Raw genomic sequence first — 16,866 nt, forward strand, 5'->3', positions numbered from 1 at the left:
TGTGCATGGCAACCGTGGGTTGCACCTACAACTTCTCAAAATCTACATTCTTGGCCTGATTCGAATACGTGGTGTTACACCCAAGATCAAAAAGGTCTTTCCAAGGCTTGTAATGGGGCTGCGTGCAAAGGTATGTTCATTTAGGCTTAGTGACTTTCATCCTCGTGAAATGTGGTGCTTTCAACACTCCCTTTCCTCTTCTTTCATCAATTTCTTTAATGCTCATAAGTCATCCCATTATTCACTTTCCATTGATTGCTTTGGAACCCCATTTCTTTTGTACTTTATTCCACAACTTTTTCATTCTTTTCTTTCTTTTTTTGTATGGAGGGTTTCCATTTTTCTCAACACCATGGGTTAAAGGGGACTTTTCTTGCACTTATCGACTTGTCTTTTCTTTTTCACCACACCCCCAACTTAGGTTTTTGGCATAAGTGGGCTATTCAATCAACCACGAATCACGAGGATTATAGGTAACGAATTAAGTAAGGTCATATTTTCATCAAGTTTCTTCCAAAGAAATGTAAGGCTCAAGGGTGTTCAAAAGAGGTTCACACACTCACAAGGTAGGCCACAAAAGAGGTATATGTCGAATTGGTTCACACTCTTCGAAGTTGCCTCAGATCATATCAAGAGATAGCCTTACTTAGTCGATCGAACCAATGGGTCAAATTCTAGGTGTTATCATGCATGGTTCACAGTAAGCTCATCACACAAGGCATCAACACCAAAGTCAAACAAGACTCCACACTTTCGCTATTATGCAACGTTCATCACAAGAGAATCAATTCAGTAATTTGCTAGTTAGAACGTGATGTAACGAGTTCACATATTGACTATGTACCTTCAATTGGTTTCATTATAGCCGCATATTCTTGTTCGTTCAATTATAAGAACTATTTGAGTCATCAATATTGATCAAAACAGAGACTCAAATTTGCTAAAGAACATCCACATTCCACACATTCAAGAGGTGGATAAAATTTTAAATTTTTTTGGAAGGGTCAAAATCATTAACAATTTAAAATAAAAGGAGCCACATGCTCAAACATCCACAAGAAGTCGTGTAAAATATAACATTATGATTCAAAACCCAATAAGAATGTAGCACACAAAGGTGGGATACACCCCACCACAACAAAAAACATTTGTCCTCAAATGCAAGTAACATAATATCTATAATTTAAAATAAAGAAAGAAAGACAGAGAGGGAGGTAAAGAGGGGATCCTATCTAAGCAATTGCTCCATCTATCTATGTATCAGTGCCTGGGGTATCAATTTGGCTTCGGGACTCAGTACTCAGGGTCACACCGGAAGGACCAGGTCCACTAGAGACAACAATGGGTGTTTGCCATGGAAGCTTGTACAACCATATCTATCATAATTGCTTCAGTCTTTGTCAGGTCATCATTTGCACCATCCACAGTTTCCTCGTGCATTTCCTCGTCTGTCTCTGCCTCCGACTCAGGCTCAGCTGTCTGCTCAACTCTATCCTCACTTCTGGTGATCTCCAACATTCCAAAGACCATGGACATATCAGTGGCCTTCAACTTTTCCACATCAGTCTTCAGAGCAATAATGGCGGACTTTAATGCTGTCACCTCATTTGTGGCCCCTTGGTCACGCTCACACACCGCTATTCTAGACTCAAGGGAGTCAATGGTAGCTCTCATCGGTGTAATAACATTAGTCAGGGTAGTCTGAATTATGCCTAGAATGGAGGTTTCTAGGTTGGCAGCCCGACGATTAGTAAACTGGGAAAGTTGTCCAATCCGGATCATGATGCCTGAGTGATCGGCGCATAAGACGCAACAACAGTAGTAGGTCTAGGAAGTGACGCAGCAGCAGAACAACCTACAGTGTCAGCAAGAGTGGTAGTGGAATTAGATATACCTGAAGGCCCAGGGGCCGGAGTAGGCGAAATTGCCTCTGCAGGTATGGATTCGGTGCTTGTGGCTTCCTTCTGCTTCTTCTCCGTCTGATTCTTAAGATATTCGACATCGATCCACTGAATATCAGTAGAGGATGTGGGCATCACTTCCACATCCTCCTTGGCATCTTGAGGTACCCGAGCTCGTTTACATAGTTCTGTGATCAATATTGGGAATATATTTGAGGTCTGGCACTTCTTCGCACGAATGAGTATCTCAGAAGCAATGATCAATCCTAGGTTCAACTTTGTTCCCTTAATGAGGCAACCTATGCAGGCTGCTTTTGCGTGGCGAAGGATAGATTCATTCTGTGAAGGCATGATCGTGTTGCTGATGAGGCCAAACCAATACCTCGCTGCCACATTTAGATCTTTCTTCTCGATAATTGCCCCAACCTCAAGCCACTTAGGAGTTCCATTTGATATTAATGGGGCCAACCATTCTTTCATATCCTCAAATGACGTTTTTATGATCATAATCTGACTGTTGTCCTCAAGTGTCTCGGTGCATCCCAGAACAACATTTATACTTAAAGAGTCATATTCCACCTTCTTTCCCCTGACAACTACATAGTCAACTGGCTTAAACTTGGTAGTCGGCTTCTTCCCTAGTGGTATCACTGCATTGTACTAGTTGTAGAACTCTCTGACCTAGCATGGAATATACGGGCCACAGGGTTTTGTGGAAATTTGGAAATTATGGGATTTTGGACATCTCATAATCTCGAGGTATCTATCAATTACTGCATCCGTGGAGAGACGCTTCTCCCCAAGAATTGTCCTTAATCCCTCCATCTTTAATCTATTCATTGACTTTGGAGGTGGGCCATGTTTTAGGGGTGCAAGTACTATTGCTTGCTGTGGAACTTGGGAGTAGGAGCGGTAGGTGAAGGATTCCTAATTCTAAATGGATTATTCAGCTTCTTAGATCGCAGTTCAGTCCTTTGTACTATTATTAGCTCATCATCACTGGAGGTTGCACTTTGGTTTCTTGAGTTCACCCTTACTCTTCGAAGAAGTTAGGTAAGGGTAATATTTGTCTTCGCTGTCGGAGCTGACTTCTTAAGAACCAAGTGTCTTTCCTTTTCTTTTTCCCTTCCCACCAGTTGTGGAAAGTTTTGTAGCCTGTCCTTTTGATACAACTGCACCCTCGTAGATTTTAATCCCTTTAGCCGTATTGCAGGGTGGCATGTTTCTACCTGTGAATTTAGGTCTTGCCATGTCTGCAGTATATCAGGAACAAGTTAGAAACAATTCAATCAGAAGTGTAGACAATCAGTAGCAGATAGATTTGCCGAACTATTCGGCGAATCGCCGAATCTCCTTGGCGTACTTGATCGGACTCGCCGAAGGGATTGGCTCAAAAGTTTTCGCAAGTGATGTTTGCGTAATCAAGAGACAACTTTCGATACAAGTGTCTACAATCGTACAATAGTTTAGTAACCCAACCAAGGGTTGGGATCATTCCCAAGAGAGTGGTTTTAAGAATTAATAAAAAAATAAAATTTAGTTCTAACTAGTCGTAGCTGAAGACATTAATGATTAAAAACATTGTAAATTAAAGGGGGACACGTGAGTGTTAATTAACAATGGGGGGTATTGTCACAAGTAAGTAAAAACAACAAAATAAACAAGGATTTCAAAGTAATGAGAGGGGATCCTTGGGATGTGACGGGAATATGGGTTCAGCTAGAGTATTGGGTACATGCTTTCGATAAAATAATCATAGAATAATTGTGACTAGGCTAAACTTTATGGGGGATTAGCTCTCTCTCGAGCAACTTACCCTGTTTCAAATGCGTTACTCTTGGATACCTACTTGCCCCATGAAGACCAGCCTACGCTTTGACCCACTCACTCTCCCAAGTTGAGTGTGTGGGAATGAGACAAGGATTCACTCTCTCGAGTTGAACCTCAAGTCGACCCACTCCCTCCGGCAATCAAAATAGTCATTTTAGTTTTACGACCTATCTCTCGTGCAAGCCAAATCCACATAAATAAACTTGTATTTGCAACTACAAATTGATTAAATTAATCCACAACTACTAAACGAAATCACAATTAAACTACGATTAAACTATCAACAAGCAAGACCCAACAATTATCTTAACCCATATTCGCTAAATCACACCCCAAGAATTGGGTTTTTAGCCACATATGTATAAGAGATAGAAATTTATACCAAATTGATCTCGCATTCAACTGGGTATGAATATTTAAGTCTTGATACAGGCCAAAATTGAAAAATCCAAGAGACCCAAATCCAAATATTGAAGATGAAACCCTTTAGATCTTAAAGTCTTCAAAACCCTCTCAAAGTTAGAGCCAAAAAATCAAAAAGTACTATTCTATATGAAAATTATAATAATTGTTCGACTCTTAAAACTTCAACTCTAACTAGTATTTATAGTTTGCAATGATTTGTGCTACAGTGGATCATTCGGCGTCGTTAATCGGAATCGTCGATCAACTCGGTTATTCACCCTTTGGTGTAGTTCATCGCCATCTTGCACCAGCCTTCAGATCGTCGTGCTCTGGTTCACAAGGCGACCTGGTACTGCTTCACCGAACTTCTCGGCGATGCACCGATCGCTCCCTTTTTCCGCTGACTTGATCCTTTCTTTAAAGGCTCAGTACACTGGAAAAAAGGCGAAGTAAGACCCTTCGGCGACTCACCAAGTGGACACGGTGATCCTCAGACCTTTATTTCTTTGTTCTTTTCAGCCTTCTCGTTCGTTTTTGCGATGTAGTGTCCATGCTTTCCTTCACACGTCAAATACCTAAAACTTAAGGGTTTTCATCTGATATTGAGATAAAATAAGCATTTGAGGACACAATTTCTATTAAAATATAGCCTTAAATAAGTCTAATTTCGAGACTCATCAACACCCCCAACTTAAACTTTTTCTTGTTCTCAAGTAAAACTAAAGTTCAGCAGTCAAACAAGGATGTCTCAAACAGTGCTACACAAGACTCAATTTCCTTATGCAAGGATCAATTTTGTACTCAAAGATTCAAGTTGTGACACACCATTACCAAAGATTCTCAAGCTGGCAATAGTTGTTTCAAATGCAAGTTCAAGCTCAACAAAAGCCTTCGAATACCCTCACACAAATGATGATTCCATTTTCACACGCAAAGGTATAATCAATTTAAAGTTCAGGAATCAGATACAATGCTCACACTCACAAAGATGAACACAATGCATGATTTTAACCATAGGTTTGCTCGTATTTTCCAATCAACATTTGTTTTGACTTTCTCAACATCATAAAGGTCTTAACAATGCTTGTAACAGGGCTGAGTGCAAAGGTATGGTCATTTAGGCTCAGTGAATTTTATCCTCAAGAAATGTGGTGCTCTCAACACATCCGTTCTTTTTAATTCATCATTTTTATTACTGCATCATAGGTCATCCTATTATTCGATTCCCATAGATTGTTCGAAACCCTATTTCTTTGGTACTTTATTCCACAACTTTCTCTTTTTTTTTTCTTTTCTTTTTTTATTCTTTTCTTCTTTTTTTATTTAGGGAAAAGGTCCTGATTTACCCCTAAACTTTATGATTTGGAGCTGATATACCCTCCGTTTAAAAAATGGCTCATATATGCCCCTGCCGTTATAGAAATGGCTCATCTATGCCCTTTTACTTAACAGAATATTTTTTAATAAATTAAAAATTCATTTTTTTTACTTTAATTTAAAAGAATGTCGTGACATGAAAAATATTGTTGGTTTAGGGTATTTTAAAAGCCACATGACATTTTCTTAAATTAAAGTAAAAAAAATGAATTTTTAATTTTTTAAAAAATATTCTGTTAAGTAAAAGGGCATATATGAGCCATTTCTATAACGGCAGGGGCATATATGAGCCATTTTTTAAACGGAGGGTATATCAGCTCCAAATCATAAAGTTTAGGGGTAAATCAGGACCTTTTCCCTTTTATTTATATGGAAGGGTTCCATTTTTTTTTGTCAACCCCATGGGTTAAAGGAGAGTTTCCTTGCACTTCTTGACTTTCCCTTTTCTTTTTCACCACACCCCTAACTTAGGCTAGTTGGCTATTAAATTAACCACAATTCAAGAGGATTATAGGTAATGGATTAAGAAAGGTCTAGCTTTCATCATCTTTCTTCCAAAGAAGGGTAAAGCTAAAAGGGTGTTCAAGAGAGAATCAAACGCTCACAAGGTAGGTCACAAATGAGGTATATGTCAAATTGGTTCAAACTCTTCGAAGTTGCCTAAGTTCGTATCAAGAGAAAGTCTTGCTTTGTCAACCGGACCAACAAGAAAAAGTCTAGGTGTTGTGATGCATGGTTCCAGATAAACTTATCACACAAGGCATCAACACATAAGTCAAATAGGACTCCACACGTTTTCTAGTGTGCAACGGTCATCACAAGAGAATTGATTTGATAAATGGGTAATCACAACGAAATGGAAAGAGTTCCAATATTGTCTATGGTACTACATTTGGCCTCATCCTAGTCGTACATTCATGTCCGTTCGATTGTAGGCACTATTCAAGTCATCGGTACTGATCAAAACAGAGATTCAAATTTGCCAAGGAACAACCACATTCAACAACATATAAAGGGTGGCGAAAATGTTTGAAATATTCAAAAAAATTTGGAAGGGTCAAAACCATTTTGCAATATAAAAATAAAAGGAGCCACAAGCTCAAACATCCACAAAAAAGCAGTATTATTACAGTTTTAAACAGAATAGTCCAAATACATACACGAAACACAACCAAAAGTAGCACACAAGAGGTGTGGGCCTCACCCCACAACAAACAAAAGCATTTGCCCTCAAATGCAAATAAGATTATCCAAAAGTAAAAGCATATGATACATAAATGGAGTTAAAGAGGGATCCTGTCTAAGCAGTCGTTCCATCTCCCTGGGAATCAGTGCCAGATGTGTCACTCTGGATTTGGGCATCAATGCCCGAAGTCGCCTCAGGGGGGAACAACGGGGCCACATTCACCAAGGTTTGTTGAGTGTGTGTCTGCCAGAAAGATATGCATCTCTCTTGAAAATTCCCTGGCACATGATGGTGTATTAAAGTCCAGGGTAATGGTTTTCCTGGCAGAAGTGGTCCCTTTGCCCTTGCCATTCCCAGTAGTTGTGGTCAGTTTCGTAGCTTTGCCTTTCGACGTAGCTCTCTCCTCATTTATCGCACTCCCTTTTGACTTCTCTTAGGTTGGTTTTATTCTTTCCATAGCTTTTGATTTAGTCATGTCTGCAAAGTCTTGAAGAGAAATTTGAAAAACCTAAACAAAAGCAAAGCGGAACTTATGCAGACAAGCTCGCCCAACCAGATGGAGAATCGCCGAATTTCTTAGGCGAGCTAGATCAGGCTCGCTAAAGGAATTTTCTCTAAAATAGTAGCAGGAAGGTGAAAGGGGAACTTCTTCGGCGGGTCGTCGATAGTTTTCGGCGAACCAAAACAAGTCCACCAAAAGTTTCAGTGCATAAAGGTTCTAGGGCGTGGGTAAAGGGCGAAAAAGAAGACTTTTGGTGAGTCACTGATGTGAGGCTAAAAATACATATTTTTAATCATTATTTCCTCATATTTATTATTTATATTTGTCATTTTTGAGCATTAATTTGATGGACTGTGCTAAATTGTGTATTTTATTTTTAGGATTAAATTGGTGAAATATTGGAGAAGTTATTAAAGATTGAATGTTCAAGAAGGAAATGAAGCAGGCAGCTTCATGGATTAAATTTAATAAAATAATATATTTGTATATATGAGGAAAAAGGCTGCGAACAATTTGTAATTGAAATTGGGTACTACTGCTGCCACGTGTCAGCAGCTGGAGGGCTCATATTAGTATGAAAGGCGGCGAGCAACGTGAAATTCCAGAAATACGCGTACACTGGAAAACCCAATTTAATTGGGTTTTGTTTTCCTAATTTGTCTTGAACTCAATTATTTTATTAAGGGTTTCTCTATCTATAAATAGGGGATGAAAACTTATTCTTGAAGGGAGGCCAAGAACCAAGATACAAGACAAAATATAAATTTTCTTCTAGCTTAGGAACTTTGGAAGAGTTGCCGTGGAGGCCGGAGAATTGTGGTTTATTCTTTATTCTCCTTTATTATTTATTAGTATTCGAGCTTAATAACAGATAGTTTAGCTATTGTTCTTAACTTTTTATGATTAACACAAGCATATTTATTTTAATGAATTTTGATTGTGTTTTTGAGATAATGAGTAGCTAACTTTCATAAATAGGGTTGTGGGAACCATAAGCGATTAACAAAGTATGAATAATAACTAAGCAATTCTTGAATAGTGTCTTGCATGCATTGATAATTATTTCATTTAGAAGTCTTTTTAAGGAGTGCACGCGTTAGAACTCGCCTTGTTGCTACTTGCCGGACCAAGGAGGTAGTCAACAAAATAAGAATTATCAACATAGATTTAGTGTGATACTATCTAATAGTCTAGTGTCGATTGGTGCGAAGTAATAACTAAGCCAAACATCGATTATGATGTCTAATATGAGGTAACGGTAAGGGTTAGTAAATTATACAGACGTAGCCGGACCAAGGTGCGGGGTGAGATTCTCTAGATGCCGGACCAAGGATTTAGAAATACCTAACTTATCATTTTGCATGTGCTACACTAGAAATGATTACTGCGTTGTGAGCTTATGGGGAACGCATTCCTAGATACTTTTAATAAACTGAATATAAATAAATAGTTAGATCAAAGCTATCTTTTTGTTTTTTTTATTTTATTTCAAATTAAATCCCCCCATTGTTATATAACGACTATCGAGTAAAATATTTCTATTGACAACATTCATCCATATTCGTTGTGGGATTGACCCCGACTCATTGTTGGGTAAATATATTGCATACTGTCGTTTATATTTCTTTTCAAGAAGTATATTTGAATGTTATAAGTCGCCAAATGCTTTCTGCGAAATCAAGCTTCTCACCGAAAGTTACAAAATTAACTATCAGATATAGCAAAAAATCAAAAGCGAGGTGGGGACATTAGGCGAATCGCCCAGTGGTTTAGCGAGCTCGACCCACCTCACCAAACGGCCCAACGTGCCTATTTTCAACCAAACTTCTCAAATTTAACCCTACAACTCTCGGAAAAAAAATCAAAGCATGCATCACCACAACTAAGGTAGGAACCATAACACCCAAACAAAACCCCTAAAATTTTAATCAATTTCAAGGCATGCAATTACGGGAATTCAAAAGTCATAACTACCCGAGCAAGGATATGAAATTAAATCATGCATTTAAATAATATAATCCTCTCAAGGAGGAGTAGAACACTTAAACCAGATCATGCTATTGCAAATGAGTATAGTTTATGATAAATTAAACTTTAGGCATGGTGAACTAAGGTTTTGTGTCGCTAAGGAGAGGATTGAAATGTTATGTGGCAGTGTAATCCAAATCCGAGCACAATTCAACCACTAAAATTCTCTAAAAGAGCAAGAAATATAGAAACTATAGTGCATGCTTCAGTTTGGACAGATAAAATGTGAGGGAAAGTAAATGAAGCTGAAACTTTTAAACATTTGGCTTGAAAAAACCATACAATTTTTTGCCCACTCGACGACATTAGTCATGCTCGCCAATTCACTCGGTGGAACGCCGACTGTTTAGTTTCTTTGCCGATAATTACAGGACCTCTGGTTTACGGGGGAGGGGAGCGGTCTAAACGATCGTTTCCATTATGATCACCGACATGGTCGACGATTCAGCAATAATTTCCAAAGCTCGCCGAGTTTTATAGACTTCAATTTTGATGACGTCTTGAATCAAACGATGGATAAGGTCGGATTCACCGACCCCTTAGGTTACTCGCCGACTAGATCTATTGCTTGCCATCCTTCACTTTTTCGAACACTTCTCATACTTTAACCTGTACAAACAACACACCATTATTTTACCAAGAAATAAAAAGAAACCAATTAAATGGGTTATGGGTTACCTCCTAAACAATGCCTTAGTTAATAACGCGGGACGACGCAAGTCCACCTTCAAACCTCACTCTTGGGGTTAGCCATAATATCACTATGCAATCCCTCTTGCTGTCTCGGATTGAGGTGAGACGAGATATGACCCATTTGGGTCTCCAACTGCTTGATTGAAACAGAATAGGAGGTGACGGTTTGGATAAGGGTAGAAATATCTTCATTCATGCCTTTCAGCATTTTGTCTGACCCTTCAACTTCATGGAGGATACGCGAGAGCATATCCTCAGACCTACCACATTTTGAATCATTGGGCTTCTGGCGCTCATGGAGAGGCACGAATCTATCCTTATCCCCATCTTTCCCGTTTGGATTTTGGTCCCTCTATTCACGATCTCTATCCTTCCAGCCTTCGTCTCTAGCCCAGCCTTGGTTACAACCCTGCCTTGGGCAGTTTGAATGATAGCCCCCGCATTGATTTGCTAGAAAATTTACCTTTTCGTTATATAAGGCTTCAAATTTCATCTTTTTATGATTTGCACACCCGACCCCCACATCGTTGACACTACGGGCACCAGCCTACATGATATTTCTTGATAGAATGTCAAGTTCTATCATGATTTTGGCCATGTTATGGTCTCTCTCATTGTCTTTTCAAATATGCTGCTTAGATAGCTTAAATGTGAGAGGGGATACTTGGTCCTCGCGAGTGTACCACGCTCTGTTGATGGTTGTCATGCTATCTAAAAGTTGGGTTGCTACTGCATATGGTTGCTGCATTAAGCCTCCAGGCGAGAGTTTATCCGCAACACCTTTGTTTACTTAATCCAAACTTTGGTAAAAGTATTGACGTAGCACGTTGTCCGACAAACCGTGGGTTGGGCATTGCAGCACCAAAATTTTGAACCTTGGCCAAGTTTCGTGCAAAGGCTCTCCTTGTAGACGTTTAAAGGTCTGGATGCTATCCCTCAGTGACATCATGTTCGAGGGAGGGAAAAATTGCACTTGAAATGCGGTTACCAACTCCTCCGAGGAAGTGATGGATTCACGTGGCAGCTCAACGAGCCACTTGCATGCCTATCCCAGCAATGAGAAAGCGAATAACTTCAATCGGACCAACTCTTGAGAGATGCGTTTGAACAAGAATAGTCCTCACACATCTACATAGTTTCGAAGATGCTCGTGAGGATCCTCATGACCCAGTTCGCTGAAAAGTCTCTTTAGTTGCAAGAGTTGGCACATGGTGCTCGTTATGTGGAACACTACATTTCCCTCGGCTGGGGGTAAACGGATGGCTCCAACACCTCTCATGAGAAGGGGGCCATTGATGTTTGGCTCTTGGACATCGTTGAGATTTATGACGTCGTCTTGGAGGCCTACCTGGCTACCGTTGCTACTAGTAACACTCATGCTTTCTGAAATATTCACACAACAAACAAAACTAAACTATAAATTAGGTAAATAGACTACAACTAACAATAACAAAAATTCTACAAATCCAATAATTCCCAAATAACACCACTCCCCGGCAGCGGCGCCATTTTTGTGTTTGTGTATTTAAGACAAAACTTCTAATGCAAGTGTCTATGATCGTACAATAGTTTAGTCACCCAACCAAGGGTTGGGATCGTTACCAAGAGAGTAGTTTTGAGAATTAATAGAAAAATAAATTTTAGTTCTAACTAGTCATAGCTAAAGACATTAACGATTTAAAAAACATTGTAAATTAAAGAGGGAGACCAGATTGTCAATTAAAAATGGGGGGTTTTGTCACAAGTAAGTTAAAACAACAAAATAAACAATGATTTCGAAGTAATGAGAGGGGATCCTTGGGATGTGATGGGATAAGGGTTAAGCTAAATTATTGGGTACATGTTTTCAGTAGAAGATTCATAGAATAATTGTGACTAGGCTAAACTTTAAGGGGAATAAGCTCTCTATGGAGAAACTTACCCCGTTTCAAATGCGTTCCTCTCTCTCGTGCAAGACAAAATCACATAAATAAACTTGTATTTGCAACTACAAATTGATTAAATTAATCCATAACTACTAAACGAAATCATAATTAAACTACGATTAAAATATCAATAAGCAAGACCCAACAATTATTTTAAACCATATTCGCTAAATCACACCCCAAGAATTGGGGTTTTTAGCCACACATGTATAAGAGATAGAAATTTATACCAAATTGATCTCGCATTCAACTGGGTATGAAGATTTAAGTCTTGATATAGGCCAAAATTGAAGAATCCGAGTGACCCAAATCCAAATCTTGAAGATGAAACCCTTTGGATATTCAAGTATTCAAAACCCTCTCAAACTTAGAGAAAAAATATTAAAAAGTACTATTCTATATGAAAATTATAATAATTGTTCGACTCTTAAAACTGCAACTCTAACTAGTATTTATAGTTTTCACTGATTTGTGCTGCAACTGATCATTCGGTGTCGTTAATCAAAATCGCCGATCAACTTGGTGATTCACCCTTTGGTGTAGTTCATCCCCGTCTTACACCAGCCTTCAGCATCGTCGTGCTCTGGGTCATTGGGCAACATAGTACAGCTTTGTGGAAATTCTCGGTGATGCACCGATTGCACCCTTTTTCCGCCGACTTGATCCTTTTCTTTAGGGCTCAGCATACTGGAACAAAAGGCAAAGTAAGAACCTTCGCTGACTCGCCAAGTGGACACGGCGATCCTCAGTTTTTCATTTCTTCGTTCTTTTCAGCCTTTTCATTCCTTTTTGTGACGTAGTGTCCATGCTTTCCTTCAAACTTCAAATACCTGAAACTAAAGGGTTTTCAGCAAATATTGAGACAAAATAAACATTTGAGGAAACAATTTCTATTAAAATATAGCCTTAAATGAGTCTAATTTGTGGTCTCATCAACACCCCCAACTTAAAATTTTGCTTGTTCTCAGGTAAAACTCAAGTTCAGCAGTTTAACAAGGATGTCTCAAGCAGTGCTACACAATACTTAATTATGAATGTACACTACAAGACTCAATTTACTTATGCAATGATCAATTTTGTACTAAAAGATTTATGTTGTGACACACCATTACCAAAGATTCTGAAGCTCGCATACTTGCTTTAAATGCAAGTTCAAGCTCAACAAAAGCCTTCGAATACCGTCACACAAATGATGATTCCATTTTCACACGTAAAGGTATAATCACTTTAAAGTTTGAGAATCAGATACAATGCTCACACTCACAAAGATGAACACAATGCATGCTTTTACCCATAATTTCCAATCAACATTTGTTTCGACTTTCTCAAGATCGCAAAGCTCTTATCAAGGCTTGTAACGGGGCTGAGTGCAAAGGTATGGTCATTTAGGCTCAGTGACTTTTATCCTCATGAAATGTGGTGCTCTTAGTGCATCATAGGTCATCCTATTATTCTCTTCCCATAGATTGTTCAGAACCCTATTTCTTTGGTACTTTATTCCACAACTTTCTCTTTTTTTTTCTTTTTGTTTTTAATTCTTTTCTTCTCCTTTTTTTATATGGAAGGGTTCCATTTTTTTTTGTCAACACCATGGGTTAAATGAGAGTTTCCTTGCACTTCTTGACTTTCCCTTTTCTTTTTCACCACACCCCCAACTAGTCTTTTGGCCTAAGTTGGCTATTTAGTTAACCACTATTCAAGAGGATTATATGTAATGGATTAAGAAAGGTCTAGCTTTCATCATGTTTCTTCCAAAGAAGGGTAACGCTCAAAGGGTGTTCAAGAGAGAATCACACGCTCACAAGGTAGGTCACGAAAGAGTTATATGTCAAATTGGTTCACACACTTCGAAGCTGCCTAAGATCCTATGAAGAGAAAGTCTTACTTAGTCAACCGGACCAACATGGCAAATTCTAGGTGTTGTCATGCATGGTTCTAGGTAAGCTTATCACACAAGGCATTGATACTTAAGTCAAACATGACTCCACACTTTTTCTAGTGTGCAATTTCCATCACAAGAGAATTGATTCGATAAATGGCTAATCACAACGAGACGCAAAGAGTTCCAATATTATCTATGCAACTTCATTTGGCCTCATCATAGCCGTACATTCATATTCGATCGATTGTAAGCACTATTCAAGTCATCGGTATTGATCAAAACCGAGATTCAAATTTGCCAAGGAACAACCACATTCATCAACATATAAAGGGTGGCGAAAATGTCCAAAAAATTCAAAATTTTTCGAAAAGGTCAAAATCATTTTGCAGTTTAAAAATAAAAGGAGCCACAAGCTCAGACATCCACAAAAAAGTAGTATTAACACAATTTTAAACAAAACAGTCCAAATATATATATGAAACACAAAAAAAAGTAGTACACTAAAGGTGTGGGCCTCACCCCACCACAAACAAAAGCATTTGTCCTTAAATGCAAATAAGACTATCCAAAAGTAAAAGCAAATGATACAGAGAGGGAGGTAAAGAGGGATCCTATCTAAGCAGTCGTTCCATCTCCCTGGGAATTAGTGCCTAATGTGTCACTATGGATTTGGGCATCAATGCCCGAAGTCGCCTCACGGAGAACAACGGGACCAGATTCACCATGGTCTGTTGAGTGTCTGTCTGCCAGAAAGATATGCACCAGTCTGGAAAATCTCCTGGCACATGATGGAATCTTAAAGTCCAGGGTAATGGTTTTCCTGGCAGAAGTGGGCCTTTTGCCCTTGCCTTTCCGAGTAGTTGTGGTCAGTTTCATACCTTTGTCTTTTGACGTACTTGTCTCCTCATTTATCACACTCCCTTTTGACTTCTCTTGGGCTGGTTTTATTCTTTCCATAGCTTTTGATTAAGTCATGTTTGTAAAGTCTTGAAGAGAAATTTGAAAAACCTAAACAAAAGCAAAGTGGACCATATGCAGACAAACTCGCCCAACCAGATGGAGAATCACCGAATTTCTTAGGCGAGTTAGATTAGGCTCGCCAAAGGCATTTTCTCTAAACCTGTAGCAGGATGACGAAAGGGGAACTTCTTCGGCGGGTCACCGATTGATTTCAGCGGGTCGCCGATTGATTTCGGCGGGTCATAGATAGTTTTCGGCTAACCAAGACAAGTACACCAAAAGTTTCAGTGCAAAAAGTTTAAAGGGGTAAAGAAAAGACTTTCAGTGAGTCACCGAATGCTTTCTGTGACATCAAGCTTCTTACCGAAAGTTACAAAATTAACTATCAGATATAGCGAGATAGGGACATTAGGTGAACCACCGAGTGGTTTGGCGAGCTCGACCCACCTCACCAAATGGCCCAATGTGCCTATTTTCAACCCAACTTCTCAAATTTAACCCTGTAACTCCCGAAAACAAAATCAAAGCATGCACTAGCACAATTAAGGTAGGACCCATAACAGCCAAACACAACCCCTCTTATGTGCGTTCGATTCCTTTATATAGTAGAAAATTATGTCATGTCGAACTTTAATTTATTTTACATAAGGATTTACATGCATTTTCCAAATACGCAACCTGTTCAATTTAAAAACCCCTTTTTTGATTATGACAAACAAAGCAAATATAACTATGCAAGTGTATCCATCTACTCATCCCATTCACCATATTTCTTACTGGAGAAACCATTTTTGACCTACTTAGTTCTTTAATAAATCTAAACAAATATATTATAAAGTTGACTAGTGTGTTAAAAACACATACAACAAAGAACAATCAATAAATTAATTATAAAGCTGGTGAAGTTATGGTAAATTCATGTTCTTTATAAATATAAAGGTACTTTAATTCCATAAAAATTTTGTTAACTATCAATTGATTTACTTTTCTTTAGTAAGCAAATAAATGAATGATCTTGGTAAGGTATATCGTGAGTTAAATGTTCCGGGAAGTGCTTCTAATGATGTGTACTAACAAGTAATGGGGCCAGGTACTCATGTAAATAACCGAACTCTAGGAAAAGGAGAACCTCCAAGTTTTGTTTATGCCCCAGTATATAAACAATCCCAAAATGAGTAAAGATATTTTGATAATAGAATAAAGATAGAAGTTCAAAAAGTAACCTCAACTATGAAAATTGAGATGGAGGAAAAGTTGTTTGAAGCAAAAGAGGAAATTGAAGTAATGGATAAGAAGTTATTGAAAGTTAAGGAAGATACATAAATGATGAAGAAAAAATTATCGGAAGCAAATATGAATATGGATGATAAAATAGACGATAAAGTAAAGGTAGGGATACTAGCATATGTAGATTCTTTTGGTATTAATCGTGGCTCATATACAAAATCATGTAGTAATAAGCACGTAAATAAATATCTCCACAAAAATATATCTTTTAGATAGTATTGTTATTTAGTTGTTTTAATTATAATATTTTGTGTCTTTTGTGATAGGCTTATAATAGCTCAATTTAAGATAGCCAACAATCATTGTCACCCGTTTCAATTTTAGAACCAAAAAAGGTGAGTTGTGACTTTGTTTTGATTATGTCTTTGTGCATTTAAACTAGAAGAATATCTAGATAAAGTATTGGTACCTGAATTAACTATGCTAAGTAAAAGCAATTGATTGCAACATCAACATAAAATAATGATTTATCCATTTGAAGTGAAAAGTGGAGCAAATAAGGAAGAAGCATTAGTAAGTAATACCATTATATTTTTCTTGTTGCTCGCCCTATTATAGGAAATTATTAAGTCAAGAATAAGTGTGAATTTCCGTTGTATATACATTTCAAATATTCTCTGCATATATATACAATGTTCGAGCTTAGGATAATAAGTTCAATTGAAGTAGATCTAGATTTTCCTCAATGTTGTTAGTGTGAAATTGAAGCTCTATATTTCTGTGAGATCAAAATATTTGGTTAAAAAATAAAAGCAGAAAGTGTGTCGCACGGATCCCTTAGAAATATTGCCTAAAAGAGTAGCTATCACTAACCATAAAAATTAGAATACTCCTAATGGACGGCTTAGATCAGCTGCTAATGATATGTGTCATATTACTAGATTTGTTGG

General features: G+C 38.1%; 1 protein-coding gene across 1 annotated transcript; it reads right to left on the reverse strand.

Annotated features, from left to right (window-relative positions):
- Positions 1 to 1,329: 1,329 nt before the first annotated feature.
- On the reverse strand, positions 1,330 to 1,674 carry LOC125861519 (uncharacterized). The gene has a single exon (XM_049541394.1). The coding sequence runs from the start codon at positions 1,672 to 1,674 to the stop codon at positions 1,330 to 1,332; it is 345 nt and encodes a 114-aa protein (XP_049397351.1).
- Positions 1,675 to 16,866: the final 15,192 nt, after the last annotated feature.

The sequence above is a fragment of the Solanum stenotomum genome, chromosome 4 (genome assembly GCF_019186545.1).
Source record: "Solanum stenotomum isolate F172 chromosome 4, ASM1918654v1, whole genome shotgun sequence".
Lineage (NCBI taxonomy): Eukaryota > Viridiplantae > Streptophyta > Magnoliopsida > Solanales > Solanaceae > Solanum > Solanum stenotomum.

What these genes read in the sequence shown, in the direction of transcription:
- LOC125861519 (XM_049541394.1), bottom strand. Translation starts at nt 1,674, where the DNA reads ATGAGAGCTACCATTGACTCCCTTGAGTCTAGAATAGCGGTGTGTGAG.